Genomic DNA, 27040 nt, shown 5'->3' with positions numbered 1-27040 from the left:
TTTCTTTTTATTACGTACAGGAGGAGGAGGCACTTCGGATATATACACAAAAGGAAGGGGCTCACATATATTCCTTAAAAGAAAGTCGTGGACGTCTCTGCCAAAAGGCACACCAGAAAAGAAAATTTGAGTATTTGGTGGGTCCAGGTCAAAGGTAGTAGATTTGGCGACCCCGGTAAAATGAAAAGAATAAGGGCACCCATTGAGTATCAAATTGAGTTGTTTATTTGTAAATACTGTGAGTTTAGACTTTAATCTAGGCATAGGATTCGCTCGAGGATAAGAGCCATGGTGACCCCGATTCTCCGATTATCAGTAAATTACTTGTTCTTGACTTTTTCTATGGATTAAGTATCGACGCTAAGACCGAATCACGTAAGTCTTTAATGTTCTTATTATTCATCGTTTACTTCTCTAGTGATTTCGCATTGATTTACATTGCAGGATCCCGCCAGTTTCCGCATTAATATCACAAACACATCCCGACGAGCATATCTAATCGATTGAAGTACTGTTGGATCGGCCATTTCCATTGATCATTAGGCAGGAGGATCCACATGCTCACCTGGTTCTTGGAAATTTCAGTGACAGTCCATGCATGTGCTCTCTCATGAATCCCCAGCCTTCTCAAATCGAACTCTTTTCACTTTCTTTTTGAGATTACTTCGTCGAAGTCAACAAAGTCTATCGTTGGTCAAAGAGTCAAAATAAAGTTTCTTTCTTCATTCACAACACAGAACGAAACCCAGTAGAATTCCCACCAAAACTTCAAACATGGCAATGGCATGACCATACGATTGAACAAAAATAACTCATGAAAGCCAATTCTGTCGTCCCATAACATTCTGCATAACCAGAAGATACCTAACTTACTTGAATGCGTTTGTGCAGCCGCCCGCGGATCTGACGCCATATGTAGACACTGACAGGAATGAGATTGTACAATTTAAGAAGAAAGAGAGATTTGCTCAGTTGTCCTCGGCTGGATGATGCTTCACGATCACCACGGGACACCTTACGTGCTTCGAGCAGTAGTCGCTCACGCTCCCGAGGAGAGCCCTGCCCACGTCAAAATCAAACGTTAGAAAGCTGCCGTCGTCCTTTCTCTCTCTCTTTCTCTTCCTTTGGTTTCTGGTATCGTCCGTTCTCTTGTCAGTCAAATGGAGAAGAAGCGAAGAAGAAAATGGACTGTTGGAAAGAGATTGTCTCAAGAACAGAAAGAAAGCCAGTCGTTTTGACGATGAACCAGATCCTTACGATGTCATTCACATGTTTTTTCAGTGTTTTTAGGCGTTCAACGATGAACGAAAGCTGATCTAAGAAAAGGGTATGTTGAGAAAACAAAATTTAAGTGGATGTACCTCTTCATGAAACCATATCCATGGCTTCCCATGACCAGAGTGTCCGCTCTGAGTTTCTCCACCGCGTTGCATATCACGTCTTTCGCTTCCCCTTTCCCGACAAACCTCTCCACATTCATCTGCAAAATCAATTCCCCGAATATCAATATGTCATCAGAAAACTAAAGTAAAGAACAAATGAAAGGAAAGAGACGCGATCTTTTGAGCAACAGGAATATCTGAAATCAAATCGAGAAAGACAGGAGGATTAAGAGAGCATTACGTTGGTGCTGAAGCTCCTGTAGATCGCCTCTGCTCGTCCCATCACCGAATTCACCAAGTCGCACCCGTACTTTTCCAAGGCCGCATTCACATCGCTCGAGAACATGTACCCTGCAACAGAAATGAATTGAATTTTAACAGTGAATTTGGTTCTTGAAGAAAATTTATCGAAGCTGACCCAATCACGAAGTTACCTCTACATGCTTATATAGCAGAAGATCCTTTTTTGGGAAACAAGAAAAAAGAAGCACGAAGCAACTCAGAAAACAGAGAAAGAAACGAAGAAAGGAAGAAGAGTGGGATGCTCTGTTCTGCATCCAAATCACTAATTTGCCTACACGCAGTTCCACAAAAGAAGACTCTTTACCGGGAACAAGGAAAGGAAGCACGATAACAATTCAGAAACAGAGAAACAAAGCAAAAGGGGAGCGTGATCTGATGGCTGATGACGATTACCTGCAGCGTCGAAGAAGGAGAAAACAGGGGGAGGAGGCTTGACGTAGAGGAGCACGAGGGTGGTGCTGCTGTTGCTGGGTTGCTCAGCAGAGATGAGGTGGGTGAGACACCACGAGAGGGCGTGCATGCTCTCCTCGCTCTCGTCCACCGCCACCACGATTCTCTTGTCTTTCTTCATCGTGATGTTCATGTTCACCTCGCCGTCCATCGACTCTCCGAGAATGAATGGAACTCCTTTTTGTTTTCTGTTGGCCACCAGAGATCTGAGAGATTGAGAGGTTTCTCTACGTGTTCTGCTGGTTTGGAGATGTTGAAGAAGAACAGCAGACGGTCTTGTCTTCTTTATAGGAGGAGGTATTGCAATTTTGAGCTGTGGTTTTTGTTTTTTTTTGGGTTTCGCGGGGATTCCTGTTTCTAGTTTTCTGGTTTGTCTGTTTTCGGGATTTTGGTAAGTGGTTTTCTAGATGAAATCCAGAAAGTGGCGGCTTAATCGGTTATTCTTAAATTTTTTAATACTACATAAATGAAAATTAGGAAAAATTTCAAATGAAGACATGACGCATCCTCATTTTCTCAAATAAGGACACTTACTTTCAAATAAAAGTAGGAAAATCCCAATTAAGGACCTCAAGTGAGCCTTTTCTCAAAAGAGGACCCTGTGGATTTAGTGTCAAATAAAGGCCTGCAAGTGCCCAATCAGCTCAAATAAGGACCCGAAGTGCCAAAAGTCTCAAATAAGGAGTCGCCGGCCGGCCAAAATACTGCCGGCGGAGAATGTTACTATTCCAAGACTAACAAAATTTTTAATTTTTTTTATTTTTCCTTTTCTGTTTTTTTCTTTTCTTTTCCTTTTCTTTTTTTTTCTTCTCTTCCTCCGCCGGCCATAGCCGGGCCCGCTGAGGTCGCCGCCTCGGCGAGGCCGCCTCGCCCAGGCCGGGCGAGGTCGGCCTCGCGCCGGGCTCGGCGAGGGCTCGCGCACTGCGAGGCTCGACCTCGCCCAAAGAACGCGAGGTCGAGCCCGCCGCTCGGGCGAGGGCTCGACCTCGCGGCCGCCGGGCGAGGCTCGACCTCGCCGGCTGGGCGAGGCCGACCTAGCCTGCAAAGGCGAGGACCGGCCTGCCGACCGGCGAGGTCGAGCTCGCCAGCGGCCGGCGAGGTCGAACCCTCGACCTCGCCGTTGCCGGGCGAGGCGGCTCGCGCGCGGCGAGCTCGACGGCGAGCTCGCCTCGCAGGTTGTGGCGCGCCAATAAGGTCCCGCCTGCACGCGAGCGAGCCGCCAGGCCCGGCTGGCTCGACCTCTTTCGGGCGAGGTCGAGCCTGCCGGCCGCCGGCGAGCTCGGCGCCGGCCGGCGGGCCGAGCCCTCGCGAGGTCGAGCCTCGCCCGACCCGATTAACTTTGAACGCCTTTTAAAAAGCCACTTTTTAAATTTTCCCATAAAAGTATGAAGTGCTCTTATTTTCTCAAATAAGGGTGTGAAGTTGATTTTATTTCAAATAAGGGCACGAAGTGGCTATGTCTGTTTCAAAGAAGGATCTATATTTTAAGATGGTAAGGGCATTTTCGTCTTTTAACTTTTTTGAATATTTTTTCCTTCTTTATTTCTTTTTTCCTTTCTTTTTTTTTTCTTTTTCTGGTTTCTCTTTGTTCTTCGCCTGGCAAAGCCCGGGACGGGCTGGGCAAGGGTCGCCCTTGCTCGATTTGGTGAAGGACGACCTCGCCTTGCCCAAGAGAGGGTTCCCAGCCATCGGGCTTCGCTGGCGGCTGGCCGGCCACTGTCGAAGAACAAAGGGAAAAACAGAAATGAACGGAAAAAAGAAAGAAAAAGAAAAAAAAAGAAAGGAAAAAAAGAAATTAAAATTAAAATTTTCTTTGGACGAAAATGCCCTCGACCAGTCGAAATAAATTCGTCTGCCGACGATCGACGAGGTCAAGCCCTAATTTGAAACTCTCATGGTCACTTTAGGCCCTTAGTTGACACAAAATCCACTGCAAGTCCTTATTTGAAATTTTCCCTGAAAATCATTCTCTTCCTCGGCTAAATTTTTGGCCGAAAATAGATTTTTTATTTCTATTCTCTGAACAAGTTTCTGAACATAAAGTAACTTTTAATACTGATACGAAATTTATGTTCCTTAAATATAAATTTATTCGATAGGTTATTCTTAAATTTCTGTTTCCGGTGGCAGATGGTCACAGAAGCAAGGCGGCGGACGGCCAGACGGTGGGCGGGTGGCGGAGGTGGGCGGCGAGGGCGAACGATAAGAAGAATTGTTATTTCTATTTGAGTTCCCAAAAAAGAAAAGCAAAAAAAAAATCTACTTATCATTTTTATTCTAAACATATTTCTAGTTAAAAAAAAATTTCGGAAATAAAAAAAAATGAAGTTGTGTTGCCAAACGGATTTCTGTTTCAAACATGATCTTAGGAACAGAAAAATAGAAAAATAAGAAAACAGAATGGTTATCATTCGCGTCCTTAATAAGTCAATTATGGGATTAAAAGAAACATTATTACACTTTTGGGTCCATATGAATTGGTATTATAATAAAAATTAATGCAATAAATTTACTTCTTAAATTTAACATTTTTTTAGAAAAGGACACCTGTCTTTTTTTCTATTATTTCATTTTATTCTCTCCTCTTCCTCTTTTTTCCCTCCTCGTCCTCCATATTCTGTCTTCACTAATGAAAGCCTCCGTCGTGGTCGACCAATACAACAAAAAAAAAGCCTCCGTCGCCGGCGAAATGCAAACAACGCTATGTGCTACTCCATCCTTGATTGCTAATGCCACCCTTGAGCGACACAAGCAATGGTTATGCCAATCGCCTCTAAGAGCGTTGGATGTAGTTGCAGTGATTCACGACTTATGTGTGATTCTAGTTATTATTATTATTATTTTTCAGAACGTGAGTGTATTTTGGTAAAATCAAATCATTCTTAAGGTTCATTTGTTTGAAAGAAAATTATTTTCAAAAGTTTGCTTTTTAACTTTTCAGTATTTAGATGACAGAAATCTAATCGATTTACGGAAAACGTTTTATATTGACTAAAAACAATAAGTTTAGATCGGGGCAAAACAATTTCTTCTTCTTGCAAAAAACGAAACCACTTTCTCCATACCATCAAACAAATAAAAACTAACCACCTTCCTTGAAAATGATTTTCAAGAAAAATACTTTTTATTATCATGAAATTTTCAGTCGAAGAGACGCACCCTAAGTCTCCTTACCGGCCCAAGTACCAACACAATCTCGTCGCAAGCATCTCATCCCGATCGATCACCAGTTGAACTTCACATGCAGTCTCTGAACTTAAATTATACTTGCAATCATGTCACCAAATGCATATTTTTTTAATTATCCAATTCAGTAAACTTTCACTTATTTTTTGTGTTGTTGCACTTCTGAACCGTGGTGATCCGACTAATTTATTCGACGAAATGCTACGTGGGGTCTCGTTGGATTGACGTGACATCCACCCTATTACCTAAACAGAAACAAAAAAGAGAATAAAAAAGTTTCAAAAACTTTAAAAAGTTCAAGAAAAAAAATTTTCGAAAAAAAGAAAAGAAAGAAAGAGGAGGTGGGCTGCAACTGACCACCGCTTCTGCGGAGGTGACATCTGCCTACAGCTGACTTAAAAATAGGTTTAGGGGAGGTTTGGTCAAATTTTAGGAAAGAACGTTGCATATTAAATTAATAGAAAAAACACAAGATGATAATAACAATGAAAAATTATGAGTGAGATAAAAATACTAAAAGGGTATTTTTGAAATATTTTTAGTCAGGGGAATATTTCAAGTTTTTTTCTTTTTGAAGTTTCATATTTTTTAGGACACTAAAAAATATTATTATTCCAATTATAAAAAAAAAACTTAATTTCGTCATAGGATTACTTGTGTAAACTCGAAACGATCGCAGTGTGAAAACAAAAACCAATTAAAAGAGAATTTTGTATTGACTTGTATATTAATAAAAAGATAAGAGTAAACAAAAAAGAAGACAGATTCAATGTATGGATAGAGTGAGCAGACACCTCCCTGCCTGAAAAGCTACAAATGCAAAAACGAAATAGCTCTAGCGGTTTGATGGTGGCAGCAGCCCCTCCATTGCTCGGTGGTTGGCCCTTTGCAGCGGCGGTAGACGGTCGCCTAACCGTTTGCAAGTAACAATAGAGGGTGGCGCAACCCGTTCGCTAGGAAGTCAAATGGTTACACCGAATCCCCTTCCAGTCAGATCGATGAAATTTGCTATATACATTCAGGTTGACATTCGAACATGATCTTCATATCACAATCACTTTCGTTTTAACAAGTGCTTCGAGATTATTTATTAAATATCGTAACAAAAAAAGCTTGCCTTTTCCGAAATGTATTACGATGCGTTGAAAATGAAATTATTATAATAAGAAGACGTTTTGCATTATTTGAATTTTGGTTGTAGCTAGCTGGGGAGAGTGGAAAGTTCAAGTAGGCAGGGGGACCAAGAACTCGCAAAGTCCATCATCCTTCAATTTCTCTCTGTCAACATCTTGCATTGCTTATCAAAGCCCAAGTAAATATCTGGGTGTACCATGTGATGCCATATCGCGCAATGGAACTCCTCTAGAGAGAATGCACCAACTCAAGTATTTTAATCATGATTTGATGATAAAAAACTAGGTTTTCAAGATATCGAGATTCTCGGGAGAGAAAAATCGAGAAAGAAAAAGGTTTTCCAATTATGAGCGAATTTATCTCAGAAATTTTCAATAGAATCGCTGGTATTTAACGTCATTTTAGCCTGTCGCATTAAAAGTTGGTGCTAAATTATTCTTTTGAAATACTAGAACAAGGGCTCCGGAGCACCTATTACTCGCACAGAAGAAGTCGTTACTAAACACATTTAAGATCGGAGTAATTAGATTTTATAAAGTGTTGATGACACATAACACATGGAAAAACCATTACATTAACTATATACTGCAAAATTCTTTCTAAGTAGCTACTCCAAGCGTGTCCGGAAGGCCCTCGTCATCCATGAAAATTTCTGGAGCATTCCGGGGGTGTCGAATTTAATTGGATCGGGACATGAATTTAATTGGATTGGGACACGACGGTCGCTTTAGATTGCCTAGTTTGAAATTTCGATCCCGGAAGATGCGACCTTTCCATACTTAGAGATTAAGAAAAGGGGAGGGTCCAAATCAATTGTTATTGTGCAAGTTGCAAGTGAAAAAGGGCAAAAGAAAAATCGGAGCGTGACCGGTGGCGGTCTCTTTCTCCGGCCGTCTACGGCCATAAAAGCACGTCTTATGCCCTCTTCCTCATCCACTTTTGAGTGGTTCATGAGCAATCCACGGCTCAATAAGGCTTTGAATCTACATAGGGAGGTGCATCGTCTTTCTTCCCATCACATCAGAGAAAAATGGTTCAACGATAATTCGAAAAATATATATTTTTTAAATAATAATTTGTATCGTTTATAAAAATGAATTGAACGAACGAAATTTTTTTCTCATCGTTTAAGAAAATATTTTAAACATAGGTTGTTGTTGTTGATAATGAAAATATTTTTCATTAATTAATTATTTAAAGTGATACAAACGATCATTTTTAGAAAAATATATTCTAAATCATTCATTTGAGTGAAACAAATGGAGCCTAAGGCTGCATTTGGTCAACCGGATAAAAGCCAAGATAGGATATGTTTTATCATATCCTGTGTTTGGTGGTGGTCCAGGATAGGATAAGGTCGGATATAGACCGGATAAAAAAATCCGGGCGGGAGGGGTGGGATAGACCCGGATAGGATTTCTAATGCCTATTTTTCCAGAAACCCTACGCTCCACTCGTCGTCATCTTCATCCCCACACCTTGTGCGCTTTCACCAAAAAAATTTCTCGACTTTTTTTCATTCACTGACTCCTCCGCACCCGTGAATAGCAAAAAAAAAAAAAAATTATCCTATCCGACTTTAAATCCGTAGTCCACCAAACAGTGGACATGATATGAAGAAATCCCAGGATTTCTTATCCTATCCTATCCAGTCCTATCCTGTTTAGAAATCTGGACGACCAAACGCAGCCTAAGGGTATTTATTAATTTTTTTAAAAAGTATAAAAATATAATTTACATTTTACCCGATGATTACCTATATTTCTACTTGTAAAAATACTAAACACATACGTGAATTTTACCTTTTGGAGACCACTTTACACTTTTGCATTAATTCTTACTGTTGTCACTATTTACAGAAATCGTTAAAAAATGCTCATCTCTGAATCCTAAAATCCTCACATCTATTCAAAACACTCAAAATTAACTGAAAACCGAACCACCCATATCCTAAACAAAATACTAAAATGAGTTTGTAAGGAGGGATAGTTTGGTTGGTTTCACGTCGATTTTTGTTCCGAGGTATGTGAATGATATTTGTAAAAATAGAGGTGCGTCGATGATTATTGAGTAAAAAATGAAGTATATTTTTTTATAATTCCGTTTATATTTCCTCTATGATATGATCGTTTGAAATGCTTAGAGTATGCATTCGTTTTGTCCTATGTATGACGGCGAATGGAGTACAACAGTAGAGGAGAAGATTCTGAACCATGCGAGTATCTTTCTCTTGATAGGGTTTGGTATAATTTGTTTAGCGAAAAATAAACGATTTGAAAAATATGTTCCTAAAATTGCCTGCTTATGTCTCTCATAAAAATGAATAATCGAAAAATATTTGCATTATCTACGAAAATGTTTAGACATAAGATGTTGTCGATAATGAAAATATTTTTCTTTGACTAATTATTTCAAACGATACAAGCCATGATTTTTAGAAAAATGTTTTCCAAATTATCCATTTTCCACAACACAAATGGAGCCTTAATCAAGGATCTTGGGGTTTCCTTTAAAAGGGTTTGGTATAAAAAATTTCCTTAGAACTTATGTATAATCAAGTGAAAATAACACAAATGGTCATTGAACTTTGGCCCAATGTGCAATGTGATCTATGAACTTTTAATTTGTTTAATGTAGTTCCTAAACTTTAGCCCAATGTGCAACGTTGTCTCTGAATTTTCAATTTGTTCAATGTGGTCCATGAACTTTTGATACATGTTCAATTAAGTCGCTGGACTATATGAAAATGTTCAATGCTGTCTCTGAACTTGAATTAATGCAAGGATGACATTAAATATTTTTATATAAACATGTACAAAAAGTTTAGGAACCATATTGAATAAATTAAAAATTCATGGACCACATTGCACATTGAATTAAAGTTCAGGGACCATATTGAACAAATTAAAAGTTCATGGACCAAATTACATATTTGGTCAAAGTTCAGAGACTATTTGTGTCATTATCCCTATAATCATCTCAAACTTTATAGCCCAACTTAAAGTTCATGTGTAATGCAGCTTTAAAGACATTGTTATATAATATAAGATCAGAAAACTTCTTCGGTCTCAACTATAGTACCTTACTAAATTACCCTCGCTAAAATAAAATGAATAGATAATGAAAGAGTTAAAACCGTAAATACGCTTGTGTGTTTAGGGATACGTAACTTTCATGTGTTGGTAAGGTTGGTAATGGTTACTCTCCATTGATCCCCAACTTCCACCATTTACAAGTTTTAAAAACAATAATTTTTCTCACCATTTTGAAAATTGAATTTCCACATCTTCAAAAGAGAGAGGCTTTTTTTTGTTTCATGAAAAATAAACGACTTAAAAAATATTCCACTAAAAATGATCGCTCATATCACTTGAAATAATTAGCGCGTGCAAAATATTATCATTATCGACAATAATTTGATACCTGAACATTTTCGTGGAAGGTAATAATATTTTTTGTTCATTTATTTTTGTAGGACATTCATTTTTCGCGAAATAAGCGCACCCTAATTATGCATGCGCATAACAGACTTTGGATAATTTCCAACATCTGCGATTGGAGTGCTTGGTTTGAGTAATGGCTACTGATCATTTTGAGCATACCTGCCGGCACCGCACCGACCTAGAGCTGGAGTAAAGTCGGAGTGATCTCTATCCACTACGCACAAGTCAAACCAACGCCATAGAGGAATTGAGATTCCTTGAAACGGAGGAGCGACTAAGGGACTCGAACTTGTGATCGAATGGAGTAACATGGGAGATTAAATTTTACAATCAACTCGGCCTACGACCTTAATTTAATCAACCCCATATGTTTCATTGGAGGCAAAGGTTCATATATTATTTTCAGAGTACTTACAACATGAACGGTTAGCGTAAAAGAGAAAGTTTCCACAAACTGCCCTATCTATCCTCAATTTGATGGTCAATGAGAAAGCTGACAGTCACGATGCTCAAATCAACGATGGATAAGAACACTCGTGGAAAATCGTTTTTACTCTGTCGGTGTATGCTCTCATTTCCCTTTATTATTATCGTTCCGCCTTGGTGTCAAAACTTTTCAATACTTTGTAAAATAGACTCATCTATAGGAAAACCGGGCAGCCCATAACTGAATAATTTCAACTGGGCATTCGCTAGCCCATCGTGTTCTGTTCACTTGATTTTCCTTAAATGAAATAGAACACGAGTCTATAAAATTCTTATTTTGGTTGAGATGGGCCTAAAAGTTCTATCGGAAAACAATCGTGAACCTAATTCTCAAGTCATGATGGGCCACACCCCTACCACAAATGTGTCCAACGTTAGGTGGTGAGCTTCTGAAGGCAACCCTTCTCCAATCCATCGGTTCAACCAACCGTCCCAATCACAAGCAAAATCAAATTCGCTAATCTCAAATGTACTCCATGCATTTCAAACTTTATATTGCCAATCCCTACCAAATATTCACCACATGTTGGTTGCCTTCTTCATGTCTCGTTGGTTCCATTGGTCATGCTGCTTTTCATTAGGCAAGCGAATGAGATTGGTAAGTGGGTTTTTATCCTAAGAACTATAGGGCGACAACGACTTCGTTTCAAACCGATCGGCCGCTTGGAACCCTCTATCCCACCCCTCGGAACCCTCTTCCTAAGGATGTGAATTTAAGCTTATCTACATCGTGAATTTTGTCGGTCAAATCTTTCAATTTTCGTTTCAAGCGGAGTCATCAACCCAGATTATATAACAATCTAAATTCGATTTTTCTAGTTTATTTATCGTTTTATGCGGTCTCTGCTAACAAAAGGCACGGTCCAAGATTAATTTTTCCGCGAGCTCGAGTCCCCGTATGTTGATATATAATGTGCGTCCCAAGCTTAAAGGTTTGACATTTTTCAAGCTTGCTTCTAAGGAAAACCTCGTCAACGTCGGACCAGTCAAAACCGCCCCCCCTAAATGACGTGGAAAAAGCCCAGTTCATAATATAAAAAAATGACGTGGAAAAGAACAATTTCTTTTCTTTTTTCTTTTTTTTTTTGACTCCCAAGAGCATGCTTCTCCATCGATGACCGTATCTCAACGTATCGTTCGTGTTATGATTCCTCCACGTGGTCGACTCACCCATGATTCTAAGAAAACCACCTACCGCTTTTAAAATATTAATCTTTTTCTTCGACGAATAGAATCGGTTATTCTGAAATTTAAAAAACGTGGAGGACATAAGTGGCGGAGAGCCGGCTGGGAATTGGGCAGAAACTCAAATCCGCCGCCGCGACCGAGCGGTGGAGGAGCCCCCACAGAGCCGCCGCCGCCGCCGCCGCCGACCACTTGCTATGCCTGGTAAGGTCTTAAAATGGCCCTTCCTGAACTTCAAAAAATCAAAAACAAAAAAAATCAAGTGAAAAAAAAACAAAAAAGGATTCTCGACCTTTCGAATCGTGGGTTCTTGCCCACGTAATTACGAGACCACCCAAAAAGAGAAAAGAAAAAGGATATTCCAAAAAAAGAGAAAAAAGGTGGCAAAAAGAACATAAGTAAAGGAGAAACGGCGACGGACAAACGATAAGATCGAGGAGGGGATAAGCACGTATGTCAGCGTCCCACGCACCCAAAACCAAACAAAAACGCGAAAAAAAATTTGTGCTTGCCTGTTTTTTTTTTCCGTTCCTCGGATAATAGATTACCGTCATTTCCGCAAATTTTATTATTATTAATTTATTTATCATGGAGCTCAATGATGGGCCCCGCTGGATCAACAGCTAACTCTAGCCTTTTCTCGGTGACCGCGTCCCCCCCCCCCCCTGTTTCTATTATCTCTCCGGACCGGGGCCCACTTTCTCTCATTTCAAATCCTCGGCCCGTCTCGGGTGGCGGTTCGATTTGCGCGATCGGACGGTCGGCGTTTGAACCCGAGGAAGGGAGCGATATTTGAAATTTCGAAGGGTGCTGCTCCACGTGGCGTGGGGACGCGGAAAGGGGTTTTTTTTTTTTTTTTGCTTTTTTTTTGGGGTGGGGGGGTGTTACTATAATTTGCATTACTGAGGTTGAGAGGAGATTTCGAATTGCGACAATCATTTTACTAATAAAAAGAATTGGCCCAATTGGGACACGAGGTTAGGAGCCAGGAAAAATGATAGCTTAGCCTTAATATGAGCTTATATGTCCACGTCACGTCATGTGATCACATCCTAAACTTTATCTTAAAATCTCCCCCATCCTACATCAATGTACATCTATTTTCTGAAATATATAGCACAATCAAACTATCTTTCTTTCTATTTTCGTACGCGAATACTCTTTGTCGTATTAAGCAATGCTCCAATTCAAGTCTAATCGAATCGAATTGAATCGAATCGAATCGCTGTCTTCCGCGGCAGGCTTGGGAAAGGAAAATGAGATCTCGGATTTTGAAAGATGGGGGTAGAAGTTTATGATCGGGCTTCTTTTTTCGGGGTCCAACGTTGGGTTTGATGCATAGCGTGGAAATAGTTACGAGCCTCGTATCAGATGTCATTGTTCAACTAGGTCGAGTATCGGTCGATCAAGTGAAGTATTTGACGAGAGCTGAATTTCCCGTTTTTATTTTTTGGCCTGTTGATAGAGAAGAGCTGATTAAAAGTCTCATGGTGTCACTGATGCTCCGACGTGTCTTGCATTTATTTTTGAATGCAAGAGTGACTTTGAGGTATATCCACTAGTGCAAGATGAGACCCCCACGATTTAGGCAAATTTAAATGTCGAGACGATAATACACTTTTAACGAGAAAAAAAAAGGGGTTTTGGGTAATTATGCGTATAAAGAATATGGGTTTTGGGTAATTACTCCAAGTGGGTGATCATGCAAGGATAATTTTGAAAATTAAAAAGTGAGATAAAGGTCATTTTCCGTACCTTTATGGAATTAATAAATTAGTTTTTAAATTAGTTTTTTTATGCGGCATAATTCACCGTGACTGCTGCCATCAAGAACCAGTTCCTTGCAAAACGCCTAATTTCATTATTGGAGGTGGTGGGCTCGATCCTACTGTTCTCCATTGACAAGAACAAACCAGCAGAGAAAAAGCCTAATGACACAAAAACAAATGGGGTGGATGAACGATGATCCTCCGCAAAAAGGAGCAGCACAGAAACGCGCCGTCGCCGAGGGCCGGTAGCCCGGCGGCAAGAGGGTCGCATCTCTCTTCTCTGGTCAGCTCGTCGTTTCGCGCATCTTTGCCATTTCATGCGGAGAGATTTCCTTACCTTCTGGCGGATCGGCGATAAACGGCTCCCGCGCTTACATACAAATCGAGACGATCATGGCTCGAATCGAACATTTTGTACTGGTGGCGAAACCCTTATAGTAAAGCCTCAACCCAACTCCATTATATAGAGAAAACAACTTAAAAAGTGCTTTTATCCCTCGATGATCATTGGTAAACTATAAAAGAAAGAGAGAAGCGCATTAGAAGTCCTAGAACGTCTCACGAAAGTGTAATTGAGTCCTAAAATTTTCAAAAACTGCAATCAAGTCCTTAAACTTGTCATGAAAGTGCAATCAAGTCCCAAAACTTTCAAAAAGTGCAGTCGAAAAAAGAATTTAATTGGACTGACTTGATAAGTTTTAGGACTTGATTGCACTTTTTGAAAATTTTAGGACTCGATTGTATTTTGTGACAAGTTTGAAGACTTAATTATACTTTTTAAAAGTTTTATGATTTAATTGTACTTTGACGATAAATTTTAGGGCTTTCAATGCAATCATCCCTAAAAGAAAAACGGAAGATTCTAGGAGCCTGACCAAAGAGAAATAATGGTCGGCCCGATACAGCTATGAAGCTTGGAAAATGGTCCTATGACGACGTCGTTTTCCTTACTTTGACTCCGCATCACCGTTCCAATTCGAATTCGGCGTGTCCATGCATTGCCCGGTCAAAGCCTTCGCCTTCACTTTCCCACATACGCGTGGAATCCTCTCATAACACCGCTCCCCCCCCCCCCCCCCCCCCAAAAAATAAATAATTAAAAAAATAAATAAAAGTAACGAAGCAATTTTCGCAAAATCGACCATTCCTAATAATAAAAAATATTAGGAAAAAAAGAGCATCCGCCTTAAAATATAAGGTGGGCATAAAATGGGAGGGCAATCTCGGGATTTCAAGTCCGGTTACTTTCGTATTTAAAAGTCCTGGCCTCCTCGCCACAGGCGAAGGCACGGAGACTTGGAAAGAAGAAACAGAGAAGTGAGAACAGAGCAAGTTCTCATCATCATCCTCGCATAACACACGCCCGCACCAGAAAGAACCGAAGGAAGGACTGCTGGGGAAGAAGAAGAAGAAGAAGAAGAAGGAGAAGATGGGGGATGTTTTGCTGTTCGTGGACGATTTGCCGTCGAGCCCCTCGGTTCCTTGCTGCCGGATTTGCCACGAAGCAGAGTTCGAGAGCGAGCAGAGCTTGGAAGCTCCTTGCGCTTGTTCGGGGACCGTCAAGGTGAGAGAGCCCGTGGAATTCCCTTCCTCTGCTTTTTGAGCTCGGGTTTTTTTTTTTGCCGTCGTTGATTCCCCGGTCGCTGTTTTGATCGCCCTCTCGAGTTTCTTTTTTTTCTTTGTCCCACTCCGCGGAGATTCTGATCTTGTGTTTTGCTCGTCGCAGTTCGCGCACAGGGATTGTATCCAGAGATGGTGTAACGAGAAGGGAAGCACTAATTGTGAAATATGTCTTCAGGTAATATTCAAAGAGAAAAAAGAAGAAAGAAAATTCGATTTTGCTGTACAGAGCAGGACCGAAAAGTGGAACGTTCATGTTCATGCTTTATCTTCTTTCTTCCTTTCTTCTTTTCCATTTTCCTGTGGAAGATAGCTGGGGTTCGGATGAAATTTCGTTGCGTGATTTTTCCATACGTGTGTTTTGTTGCAATTCAGAATTGGACTCTTGCTCCTTTTGTTTTTTCCCAAATTTTCAAAGCTTCTGCTTTTTCAAACTCTCTCAGATGTCGTCTTTTGCTTCATGTGAATATTAGGATCGTCCCAAATCTGTCTCAATTGAAGTTATGCTCCGTCTGAATTTTACTACTCCCTCTCTCTGCTCATGTCATCAGAATTGGCACATGTGTGGAGTGCAAAGGATGCCGTCCAAACAAATTTGGGTTCTCGAAATTCTCACAATTTTTTTTTTCTTTCTTTCCTTTTCTATTCTCCCTGGAGTTTTCTTGAAGGGAGCGTTTGGCCGTCTTTTCGCATTCCCATCTCACCATCTTCGCATGCTTGAACACCAAGTGTTTATTCTAACCTGCTCTGTTTTTCTTCATCTGCGAATTTTTCACAGAACTACGAACCTGGTTACACAGCACCTTCAAAGAAGTCTCAAATGATTGAAGCAGCTGTTACCATTAGGTACCGTTCCTGCTCATTCGTTGATCTTACTTTATTAGCCTAATCCATGGCCTATTGCCTACAGATTAAGGGCGATTAGTCTTTTCCCTTTCGTCAGCACCTACATTCTCATTAGTGATCACCACCCTTTTTTGCGCCGCTTTCGGAATGCTGTCCCCAGAAATGCACTCATCTTTATTGACTAAGTCCATATAATAAAGCCGGACATGCTTGACGACTAATTATTCTGCTAACATGGGACTACTTGCATTACAAAACTATAAAAAAAGTTTCCTTTTTTTAAACCAAGTTTTGGGGTTCTTGGAACTTCGCTTTGTTTGAATCTTCATGACATTATGTAATCCAAGTCAAGACAGATGGTAATCTATTTCAATCATTTGCCTGCACTCAACACCAATCCAAAAAACTTTTTTGTCCTTTTAGGGATAGCTTGCAAATTCCACGAGTTGAGCCCGGACCGCAGAGCCCGAGATTGGTGGCCGTGGCCGCAGGAGTGCCGATCGAAGCCGTCTACCCCGACTGCACCTCGGCCGCCGACCGGGGCGCCGCTTGTTGCCGGACATTGGCTCTCACCGTAAGTCCATATGTTACATTCATGCTCCACCCCCGGTGATCATTGATCTTATTATAATGAGAAACAGTTAGGTTAGCATAAACAACATATTGGGTGACCACAACTTTGAAGGAACTGAGCAGTGCCCACGATTTGCCACCTGGCAAGTTGGCAACCAAACTGGATTCTGCAGCACCCCGCTTAAAACAATTTATGGTCTGAAATCCTATTGGGTTAGCGTAACTTCAATAAAGAAGAGGAAACGAAGGCCACATAGCCCAAGAGTTAGTTGATTTGGTGTCAGTTTGGTGGGATCTTTCTTGTCTTCCATTTCCTAGGAGGTTGTCGATTTCATGTTTCCTACAACTAAGTTTGTGGTCCATTACATTACTTTTGCACTTATTAGGTATCTAAGTGGTTCGATGTGGGTGTGGGTTCTAACTTCCTAATCATCTTTTTTTGTGGGCAGCTTACAGTGTTTTTGCTTCTAAGACACATGCTCGATGTGCTCTCTGGCAAACCCGAAGAATACCCTTTTGCCCTCATCACCGTAAGTTCCAAAACTCGTGCTTGAAAAAGTGAAAAAACATATGAACTTTTATGTTGTTTGATTGGTCACCAACTTAAAGATTTTGTGGGATTTTGTTGGTCTGAATTTCGATATTTCGTGCGGTGGGAACAGGTTCTTGTTTTGAGGATGAGTGGGATTGTCGTCCCCATGTACATATTGATTCGGACAATCACCGCAATTCAGAACAGCCTCCGGCAACGTTACCACGTGAGCTTCTTCCCCCTTTTTTCAATGGGGAAAAAAATATAAAAAAAAAAGAAAGGAAATTTTTACCGCAAGTGATAATTCCAAAAAAATAAAGATTAAGTACTCATTAAATAATTTGTATGTTTTAGGCTGTGGATAACGAAACGGCGAATGACGAAACGGCGGATGACGAAGAAGATAGCGACGACGACGACGACGACGACGACAGTGACCGGCGGCGTCAACACATAGTTTGACGTCTCTTGTTGATAATTCTTACAATTGTTCTTTTTCTTCTTCTTCATTCATTCGGTGTAGTATATATTGAATTGCTGATCTCATTATTTTGTGAAGAGCTCCTCGTGCGAGAATGATGACTAATTATTAAAGAGAAGCAGAAAAAAATAAATGTAACTTTATTCTTTCTAAAGTGAAAAGCGAAGTCGTGCATGTGATTTGATATTGATTTGATATTGGATTTATGGAAAGATAAATAATGCACGTGATGATGGTAGATTGCTATTGTCATCTATAGGAAATGAAGGCACACGCAAAAAAAATAATTGCGGGCTATAGTTAATTCTCGGTTAGAGGGGATTAACCAATTTGATTGGCGTGAATTGGACCGTGTGGATGATGAATGATGACTTCAATAATGGCCCATTAATCATTCTTAATCCATAATCGAACGAATTAGGGATGAACAATGTATCCTCGTTTGCGTTTCCTTAAGCTAATTAGAAATGGGAGAGACGGGTTTGTGGATTTCTATGCAAATATTCATTATAATTCCATAAAAGGTATAAATGAAAATTATTTTCCGTTGTTTGAAAAGGAAAACATAATTTGATTTTTCTAAATATATATACACCATTCGTGTGCTAGTGACTTGCTCATGTGCCGGGCATGAATATTGGGTCCAACCTCAACGGACCCCCGGGCCGAGCGCCAAGGACCTTGCAACGGGCACCTGGGTCCTCGGCACGAGCACGGGTATCGGTCCTAGATCCATGGAAGTTGGGCCCGAGAACCAACTCGTTCTTAGCTCCCTAGCACCCCAGCCGGGGTCCACAAAGGCTAGGCCCAAGGCCCCAGTGCCCTTTGCTTGAATCCCTGGTACCTGGGCCCGAGTCCATTAAGGCTGGGCTTGGGTCCACAAAGGCCAAGTGGGGGACCTTGGTGTCCAGGTCTACAGATGCTAGGCTTAAGACCCCGATGCCCCTGCCCAGATCCATAGAGGCTGAGCTTGGGACCCTAGCAACCCACGCCTAAGTCCATTAAGCCCGGGCCCATGACCCCGGTGCCCGTGGGCGGGACCTCGACGCTCGGGACTGGATCTAAGGCCCGCATACCTGGTGCCCAAGCCAGGATCCATAGAGGCTAGGCCCAAGACTTCGGCACCAATGGCTAGGTCCCTAGGCTTGGGTTCGTAAAAGCAAGGCTCGGGACCCTAGTGCCCATGCTCGGATCCCTAATTCCTGAGCTTGGGTCCCCAACACCTAATCTTCGGTCTATTGAGGTCAGGCCTCTTGCCCAAGTGCTAAAGACCCGGTCTCGGGCTCGGCCTCGATGGATCGAGGCATGGAAGTCGAGGGCCTAAGCATTGGCACCGGGGTCCCAGGCGTGGGGATCCAAGCACAAGCACTGAGGTCTTAGGCCCAACCTTGATGGACCCGCGCTTGGTACCTTGGCCCGAGCACCTGCACTGGGGTCCCAAGGTGGACCTTTGTGGACTCGGACTTGATACCGGGGACCTAGTCCCAAGTACAGACTCAATGGATTTGGATCGAGCTCTATGTATCTGGGCATGATTATTGAGGCCTCGAACCCGGCCTCTGTGGGCTTGGGATAGGGCGTTGGGGAGCCGTGCAAGGGTATTGGAGTCTTCGGCTCGGCCTTTGTAGACCTAGGCCCAAGCGTTGGGGACTTAGCCACAGTCGCCGAGGTCCTATACATGCCCAACCTCTATGGACTTGGCTGTAAGCACCGATATTCTGGGCCCGGCCTATTTGGACCTGGGCTTGGCATTGATGCACCTTGGTGGACCCGGCCCTAGCCTCTAGACCCGGGTTCACTACCAAGGGCCCGGGAACGAGCGTTGGGTTCTTGTGCTTAATCACAAAGTTACTGGTTCAAGCGTTGATTTCTAATTACATTATTATAAAATGATTTCTAATTTTTTAATGAGGAATTATTATGCTGAATTTAAACATATATTCTTCGTTGATTAGGATAACATTGTCTATTAACTCATTTTTCTAAGCGATTCAAACGTTGGAAAACGAGAAATATGTTGAACTATGGTGAGAAACGTGATGTCAAGTCTAAGCATGACAAATATGCAATTAGGTAAGATCCCCCTATAGATCTGACTTGGGTGCAATGCCATGAGATGAGCGCATATCAATTGTATTATTAGCTGATTTATACTATTATAACAAAGGTTCTTAATAAGAGATCGGAATCCCTTTTTCTTACCAAAAATATCCTCCATTAGATATTTTATAAATTTACCGTCAATGAACAAATACTCAAATTAATCGCTATATCTTATATCTGACGTACGTATTTCAATTTTAAACTTTGAATATTTCCTATCTTATAAAAAAACTTGCAAAAAAAAAAAGTTCATATCTTGAGCTATTTTTCGCTTGCCATACATATACGCCCTTTTGCTAATAATAATGAATGAAAGAGGCCCACCAAATTCAAACATTTAATAGCAGATCTTGCACTAGATAGAAGTAATTTTAGCATACCTTCCTTGAACAGTTCAGTGATATCAGATCCCACCATTAATTATACTTAATATCTTCTGTGTCCATAGATAGAAGATACTCTTTTTAAAAACGAAGGCTAATTGTGTTCGCTCAAACATAATTTCAATCTGCACATTGAATAGCCCTACACCATCTAATTGTGTCGAAATGCTCTGTCCACGACACGACTTCATTAACAGTGAAAATCATATACATGACATCAATTTGTGTCATCTATTTGACTAAGTTTACAAACTGACATGACGATGAAGGAACTGATTTTACATGCAATGGCATACGAGACGAAGGCATCGGTATTTTCTAAACTTTTTTCCGGTCTGCTCAATTAGGTCCCAAAACTTTTTCGATTTTTATAATAGAGATACCGCAATCTTGACTAGCTATCAATCTTTTCTAAATTTTCTTGCTAGATTTGCATCCACATAAACTTGTAATCAAATGAGATTAACTAGAAAAAAATTAAAACACGATTGCCCTGCTAGAAACAAGTGATAAAAGAAGCGAGTCTAAACTTTCATCGACAATCCCTAAACTAATCTTCTCACATCCTCCACTTTTTGTCCTCCTTTATTTATTTATTTTTTATTTTTTGGCAGTAAACATTTAATTTATATTAATTTTAGTTTTGTAGAGATTTTTCCTGTCATTAATCTCTTTTCTCTTTTCTCTGTGGGTCAAGGCGGTGCAAGAGATTTAGATATCCTTATTAGGAAGTTTACAGAAACGGTAATGAAGATCACACTTTGTAAAATCAGATTTGTTTCTCTTTATTCCTTCTTCTTTTATTTATTTTAATTATTTTTTTACCACCCATTTTTTCGTGTATCATATCATTAACAAATTTTATAGTCTCCTGAGGAATTAGCAAACATGAGCAAAGAGCATGATGTAACTGGACTATGATAGAATTCTACCTGAATCACATCCGTAAGAACCATCAGTCATTTGAAGATTCAAGATACATCATGTAATCTGACCAGCTGCGAGGTATTCATGAAGATCCAAAGGTGTGAGATTCTTGTGACAACTTTGAGACAGAACCTGTTGCAATGTAGTTTCTTTTGCTGAGAACTTGATCGAAGGCTCTATGAGCATTCTTGCACTTGAAGGTGGATCTTCAGCTACCAATTTCTGTCATGAGTCGATGCTCTATCAATCCTCGAACTTGATCAAATGCTCCATCAAAGCTCTCTGAAGTCCCAGCCGGGAGTCGACGGCTTAAGTTTGCAAGCGTGTCGACTTAAAGCGATTGTTTTTTAGCATTCCTTTTTAGCATCTACAACCGTCTTAACATTAGAAAACAACTAGATTATTTATATTGCATCGCCAAGCACGGCGTGTATGCTCACTTGTATCGCATCGATAATACTAGAAGCAAACAATCATTGTCATCTGAATAAAATTTTTTGCAAGTAGATGTTTAATCTTGCTAATGGCTTTCTAACTAATTGCCCTTTTGTAAATTTACCTATATACTTGTCATGCATGTGAAAAAATTCCATGTCATGTCCTAGCTTCGTAAGCAGATTTCAAAGACATACCTACACGGCTATTCTGTTGAGAAAGGGAAGGTTTAAATAGGAGATGATTCGTTCTGATTTTATGCCTTAAATAATACAAACATGCGTCTGCTTACATGCTTTTCGTGTTGGATTCTCTGCTCTTTGAACCACAAATGCAGAAGAGTCCCAGATTCTCATGGTCATAACTGGAAGATCCAATGATCGGTTTGATTCGCCGTGGGAACATGCGCTTGCTCTTGGTTCTCGTGATATCGATTGCTGTGGGGGTCATCACCATATTCGGTTTGATATGCTTGATTATGAGGGCTCGGGTTATAGAGATGCACTTGCGAGCTGCACTTATAAAGCAAATGGAAGCGACTCGACAAGCCGAGAGGAAGAGTATGAGCAAGAGCAATGCCTTTGCTCAAGCCAGCCACGACGTTCGCGCGTCTTTGGCTGGGATAATCGGCCTTATAGATATAAGTTATGATGAAGTTTCTCCTGGTTCGGAGCTCGAGAAAAACTTGAAGCAGATGGAAGCTTGCGCAAAGGACCTGTTGGGTAAAACCAGCTGACGAACTTTTGTAGTTCCCTGAGCAAATCGACGAATTACGTAGAACTGATAGTTCGAACATTCCTTTTTTCAGGTTTTTTGAATTGCATTCTCGATACGAGCAAAGTCGAGGCCGGAAAAATGCCGCTCGTTGAAGAAGAATTCGATTTGGCTCAGCTTCTTGAAGACGTAGTTGATCTGTATCATCCAGTGGCCATGAGAAAAGGCGTGGATGTAGTTTTAGACCCTAACGATGGCACAGTGCTCAAACAATCACTTGTGAAGGGAGATAGAGGAAAGCTTAAACAAATACTATCTAACTTGTTGAGCAATGCTGTTAAATTTACGGATGACGGTCACATATCGGTCCGGGCATGGGTTCAAAAACCCAGCTTAGAAAATATGATATTCACTTCCTCTGGGAATAGCTGGTGGAATCGCTTAATGTGCTTCTCCTCTGAGAAGAATGACAAGGACAGTGGCAATGAAGCTATGACGGAATTCCGGCAAAATCCTCATTCTGCAGAATTTGTATTCGAGGTAGACGATACAGGCAAAGGAATTCCCAAAGAGATGCGAAAGTCGGTATTTGAAAACTATATCCAGGTCAAAGAAACAGCTCAAGGACAAGAAGGCACCGGCTTGGGCCTCGGCATTGTGCAGTCTCTGGTACGTTCCCAATTTCTGTACCTCTTATTTATGAGCATGCCATGTTCTGTATTACATTCTGTAACCGTACTACAGCATTGGGACTATATTAGCCACTATAATCAGTAGGAAGCAGCTTCCTTTATAAAACTGTGCTGCTTATGATCTAGGGGTTTCATCTGATGGAAAGAGAAATCATCATCACGCCATCTTTGATAGCATGAGTAACTATTTGTCTTTGCTAATTGAGACACTTTACCAGGTCCGCCTCATGGGTGGAGATATACAGATCAGGGACAAGGACATGGGCGAGAGAGGAACCTGCTTCAGGTTCAATGTTTTCCTTGCCCCTTGTGATGCGGGTGCTACAAAACTATTAGAGGAAGACCTCGAGGCCGGAGGTTATGGAGCAGCATGTCATCTTGGGCTAACCATCCGTGCCACTAGTCCTGGGCTGAGCTTTCGAAGCTCAAGCACCAGACAAGTGCGTAGCCCCAAACCAGAAGGTTCTCCTGTTGTGTTATTGATCCAGAACGAAGAGCGGCGGAGAACTTGTCAGAGTTACATGGAAAAACTTGGAATAGAAGTTCTCGTAGTGAGCCCGTGGCAGGATCTTCCTATTATTCTGAAGAAGGTACAAATGAAGGTCGTCAACGATGCATATCATAGTTCTTCGGGAAAATCAGAAATGAGTTGGAGGATTGAAAGATTGAGCAAATCCGCTTCGTGCAGCAAGTCTTGCAGTAGAGTCAGGGGCGTATCTCTCAGTTCACTGGATGGAGCAGACCATATTCTCCCTGTCTACAGAAGTCCTAGTCACAAAGATCAAGTGGGCTTCGTGCTACTTATAATCGATGCAAGTGCTGGACCATTTCAAGAAATATTCATGGCAGTGGCTGAATTTAGGAAACTCATACCAAGCACTTGTTGTAAGGTCGTGTGGTTAGATAAGCCGACAATGAGAAGTATTGACCAAAGGGCCATTAATGGCAACCTCGACCCTGACGATATCATCATGTCTAAGCCCTTTCATGGGACCCGTTTGCTTCGAGTGATAAGACTTCTTCCAGAATTCGGGGGCTCATTGCAGAAAAGACCGAGCAAACAGGTGAAGGAGAGACCAGTCCAAATTGCAGAAGCAACCAAACCTTTAGCAGAAGAAACTGGAAGTACCAGCAGGGAGAAACCTTTGAGTGGGAAGAGAGTATTGGTCGTCGACGACAGCCAGATAATGCGAAAGCTGGCTCTAGGTAATCTTTCGAATCTTGGAGCAACTGTTCAGCTATCCGAAAATGGAAAAGAAGCTGTACAATTGATCCGTGAGGGTATTGACGAGCAAAGAGAGCGAGGAGTCTTACATATTCATTGTCCTTACGATTACATATTGATGGACTGCCAGGTATAGTTTTAGACTTACGACCATTTTCAAATTCAGCCAAAGTTTACCTCGATGTCAGAACATGATTAAACTGTCGGAAATATTACCGTCAGCAACGAGTTCTTATTTTTAAACTCCACTGAAGTGCTCAAAAGATGTTTAGGCCTCTCGAAATTTTGCTTGTTGAATTCAGATAATGGTTACAAGATTTGAACTTCCTAAAGATAAGTAATGTTAAGCTAGTATTTTCATTGATTTCCTGTGTCCGTGTAGATGCCCGCAATGGATGGTTATGAAGCGACAAGAAAGATCAGAAAGGAGGAGAGACGATACGGAATCCATACGCCGATCATAGCATTGACTGCTCATTCTTCAGGCGCCGAAGTGAAGAAGATATTTGAGGCCGGCATGGATTTCCATGTTGAAAAGCCTGCGAACAGGGTTCACCTGATGAAAGCCATCAGTGAGATTCAAAGTAGAGGAGGAGGTGTACAATCAAGTGCATCTAATGTTTAATATGTGGATCCTATGCAGCATAGGAATGGACTTGGACAGTGCATGTTCCTACGTACGGTCAACTTAAGAATTGCCATACAAGATGTGGCAGAATCTGCTTTGTGAAAGTATACCCTACCCAACAGCATTAGGAGTCGACACTTTCTACGAACTTGTACAGATTGTCGTGTAGTTGCTGGGTTTTCTACAGGAACTACATAGTCATTAAATGATTCGTTTAGGAAAAAAAGGTTAGATTTCTCTCTACGGTTGTCAATGAAGTTGGAATATACGCTTGTCCAGATACTACATATAAAGTTGTAGGCACATCATTTACTATACGTATATTAGCCTGTACGATTTTTTGCAAACAGAAGCAACGGCCAGTGTGATTTTCAAATTCTAAAACAAGTGATTTGCTGGTTACTAAAAGCAAACGGGTTTTTTTGCAAGTGATTCACCATATAAACCTTATCTTTGTGTCTCTGCAACCTGACGGAGAAAGCAAGAACAGAACGTATATCGAAAACCAGAATTATAGAATATCAGAATTATGAGAATGCCTAAGTACATTGATATCAGGCAATTTGATTAAGCAGCCACTTAATTGGAATTTAAAAACTAGTTTACGACAATAACTAGGTTAAATGAGCTCCTCGTACACGATCTAATTGGCATTCTAACAAGAACATTAATTTAATTTTGTTTTCTTCGACTTCACTGGTGGCTTCTCGGTGGCTTCAACATCATCTTCGGAAGAGCTCTCAACAAGGTCGTCCGGAACATCAGTGGGGACATTATGCTTGGTGATATATTCCTTGAATATCCTCATGCTTTCCTCTTTCATTGAAGCCAGTTGCTCCGAAAGAGCGCTGCCATTAGCAGCTGCCGCAACAGCATATTTTTCTGATCCAAGTTGGAGCGCGGCTTGAACAAGGGGCTTTGGAACACCAAGAGATTGGACCTCCATCATGAACTTGTGGGCCTGTACTGATCAAAGAATGAGATCAGAAACAAATTGGAGGCAAGCAACTCCTACCAACAGCCAGCCAGCCAGATTGCACCATCAGTTCTCCGCCATTTGAATGTAAAAACTACATACAACAACTTATCAAAGCGAAAAGAATCTGGCAAAATTAACCAAGAACAGAAAATCTGGCAGCATTACTTTCAGCAACCTGGGCACAGCGCCACTCTGATATGAGGTTTTTAAACTCATACGAAATTCACTTTCATCTATTGCCATACTCTTCTTAACTAAAATATTCAAAACAAAAATCACGCAGTCCAAACACCCAAACATGTATATGTTAACCCAACATTAACTTCCAAATCCCCAACACAGTTGGGGAATGCCATACTCCGAAGGTTTTTGTTCTTCTTTCTAACAGTGTCCTTAAATGTTAAAACTGGCCAAGCAAATGATCAAGTGGCTAGATGACGACATGATCAATGTTCAAGTAGCAAGCAAAAGGCATGCGAGCACTGAGACTAATGGTTTCAGGGTAGTCGGAACTGCACAAGTGCATTATATAACAAACAACCTTCATATTCCCACTTCAAAGGCAAGAGCAGATGAACTACTCTTATTTTATCATGGATAGACACTAAAAAAGTCAAAACGGTGTCGGCTAGCTTGCAAGCTACGCTGCAAACATAACAAGGTCCTTGCAGATGTCAAACATTAAACTAGAGCAGCCCTAGATTTTCCACCCCGCTAGTCTGGAAGGGTAAGCTTGATTTCGCAAAGTGATCGCTAGGACCAAAGCATGCCGACACCGCAACAGAACGCATGTCATCATAACATGATTATGATGCCCCAAAAAATCTGCCACTTCATTAACCAACGACCCTTTGCCCCACGAACACACGTCCCCTTTCTTCCTTCAACGCGATTAGTGAACTCCCAACCCATTTGGAAAATGAATACATATCTTCAAACCTTTTGCCAAAGGAGCCAAACAAATGCAGCGGCTAAATTATTTCCCATAACAACACTACTACAACTAGGAAACTTATCCTGTAAAAACTAAGTACTCCATATTTTTTGGTCATGGAGAATCCATTTCTGGCATTGCCATGGACAGCTCAAACGTACTTTCGTGTTCATAATAACGAACCACCACGCGACACCAACCAAAAACACCGAAAAAACACAAAGAAACAAAACAAGAAAAGATGCCGCATCAGTCCAACGGGTCGCCAACAGGGCACGAATCATCGCCAACAATTGAAGCTCACGCGAGTAATTCGAGTGAACATACTTTAAAGCTTCGATCTTTCCCCTAGAGAGAGAGAGAGAGAGAGAGAGAGAGAGAGAAGAACCTGAAAGGCGAAGAGAAAGCAAGAGTTTTTGTCCGAGATGAGTGGGAGGGGGCGAGGGTTGAAGTGGGTTCTGAGTCTTCTGACTCTCGCCGTCAAAGCTTCGATCTTTCCCTTATTTCCTCTTCCTTTTGGGGTGTTCATAACATATTCGGGGCACACCCAAGAAGCACAAACCATTCAAATTGATCTAATTCTGACCCGAAAACATTGACCCCCTCCAAAAAATTTAATCTTTTTCGTTA

The 27040-nt window shown here is 41.2% G+C and overlaps 4 protein-coding genes across 5 annotated transcripts; 2 read left to right on the top strand and 2 right to left on the bottom strand.

Annotated features, from left to right (window-relative positions):
• Positions 1–702: 702 nt before the first annotated feature.
• On the bottom strand, positions 703–2421 carry LOC115676073 (universal stress protein A-like protein). Its single transcript, XM_030598936.2, has 4 exons — positions 2079–2421; positions 1624–1733; positions 1362–1480; positions 703–1059 (listed from the first exon to the last, which is right to left on the bottom strand). The coding sequence occupies exons 1-4, from the start codon at positions 2284–2286 to the stop codon at positions 969–971; spliced, it is 528 nt and encodes a 175-aa protein (XP_030454796.2). The 5' UTR covers positions 2287–2421; the 3' UTR covers positions 703–968.
• A 12273-nt stretch (positions 2422–14694) lies between these two features.
• Positions 14695–17467, top strand: LOC115676071 (uncharacterized). Of its 2 annotated transcripts, XM_030598932.2 has the most exons (7): positions 14715–14902; positions 15065–15136; positions 15737–15804; positions 16228–16378; positions 16827–16907; positions 17040–17135; positions 17264–17467. In XM_030598932.2, exons 1-7 carry the CDS (start codon positions 14768–14770, stop codon positions 17369–17371), a joined length of 711 nt encoding a protein of 236 aa, XP_030454792.2. In that variant the 5' UTR covers positions 14715–14767; the 3' UTR covers positions 17372–17467. The 2 variants fall into 2 exon arrangements, with proteins under 2 accessions (XP_056166782.1, XP_030454792.2); XM_056310807.1 differs by lacking the exon at positions 15737–15804 and having other exon boundaries at positions 14695–14902.
• A 4174-nt stretch (positions 17468–21641) lies between these two features.
• On the top strand, positions 21642–24494 carry LOC115676197 (histidine kinase CKI1-like). Its single transcript, XM_030599083.2, has 4 exons — positions 21642–21960; positions 22047–22621; positions 22863–23999; positions 24252–24494. The coding sequence occupies exons 1-4, from the start codon at positions 21642–21644 to the stop codon at positions 24492–24494; spliced, it is 2274 nt and encodes a 757-aa protein (XP_030454943.1).
• Positions 24495–25008: 514 nt separating this feature from the next.
• LOC115675977 (uncharacterized) lies at positions 25009–26963 on the bottom strand. The gene is made up of 2 exons (XM_030598805.2): positions 26799–26963; positions 25009–25458 (listed from the first exon to the last, which is right to left on the bottom strand). The coding sequence occupies exons 1-2, from the start codon at positions 26937–26939 to the stop codon at positions 25165–25167; spliced, it is 435 nt and encodes a 144-aa protein (XP_030454665.2). The 5' UTR covers positions 26940–26963; the 3' UTR covers positions 25009–25164.
• Between the last annotated feature and the right edge of the window lie 77 nt (positions 26964–27040).

The sequence above is a fragment of the Syzygium oleosum genome, unplaced genomic scaffold (genome assembly GCF_021117445.2).
Source record: "Syzygium oleosum isolate NSW1041296 unplaced genomic scaffold, Sole_v2.1 Sole_v2.01, whole genome shotgun sequence".
Lineage (NCBI taxonomy): Eukaryota > Viridiplantae > Streptophyta > Magnoliopsida > Myrtales > Myrtaceae > Syzygium > Syzygium oleosum.
The sequence above is the reverse complement of the archived record's forward strand: the minus strand, read 5'-3'. Positions and strand labels throughout refer to the sequence as shown.

Excerpts from the sequence above, each read along its gene's own strand:
- LOC115676073 (XM_030598936.2), bottom strand. The coding sequence starts at position 2,286 with ATGGACGGCGAGGTGAACATGAACATCACGATGAAGAAAGACAAGAGA. Across the intron at positions 1,734-2,078 it reads CTCCTTCTTCGACGCTGCAG|GGTACATGTTCTCGAGCGAT; the intron begins GTAATCGTCATC and ends TTTCTGTTGCAG. Across the intron at positions 1,481-1,623 it reads ACAGGAGCTTCAGCACCAAC|ATGAATGTGGAGAGGTTTGT; the intron begins GTAATGCTCTCT and ends TTGATTTTGCAG.
- LOC115675977 (XM_030598805.2), bottom strand. The coding sequence starts at position 26,939 with ATGAACACCCCAAAAGGAAGAGGAAATAAGGGAAAGATCGAAGCTTTG. Across the intron at positions 25,459-26,798 it reads GCTTTCTCTTCGCCTTTCAG|GCCCACAAGTTCATGATGGA; the intron begins GTTCTTCTCTCT and ends TGATCAGTACAG.
- LOC115676197 (XM_030599083.2), top strand. The coding sequence starts at position 21,642 with ATGCGCTTGCTCTTGGTTCTCGTGATATCGATTGCTGTGGGGGTCATC. Across the intron at positions 21,961-22,046 it reads TTGCGCAAAGGACCTGTTGG|GTTTTTTGAATTGCATTCTC; the intron begins GTAAAACCAGCT and ends TCCTTTTTTCAG. Across the intron at positions 24,000-24,251 it reads ACATATTGATGGACTGCCAG|ATGCCCGCAATGGATGGTTA; the intron begins GTATAGTTTTAG and ends GTGTCCGTGTAG.
- LOC115676071 (XM_030598932.2), top strand. The coding sequence starts at position 14,768 with ATGGGGGATGTTTTGCTGTTCGTGGACGATTTGCCGTCGAGCCCCTCG. Across the intron at positions 14,903-15,064 it reads CTTGTTCGGGGACCGTCAAG|TTCGCGCACAGGGATTGTAT; the intron begins GTGAGAGAGCCC and ends TGCTCGTCGCAG. Across the intron at positions 15,805-16,227 it reads GAAGCAGCTGTTACCATTAG|GGATAGCTTGCAAATTCCAC; the intron begins GTACCGTTCCTG and ends TTGTCCTTTTAG.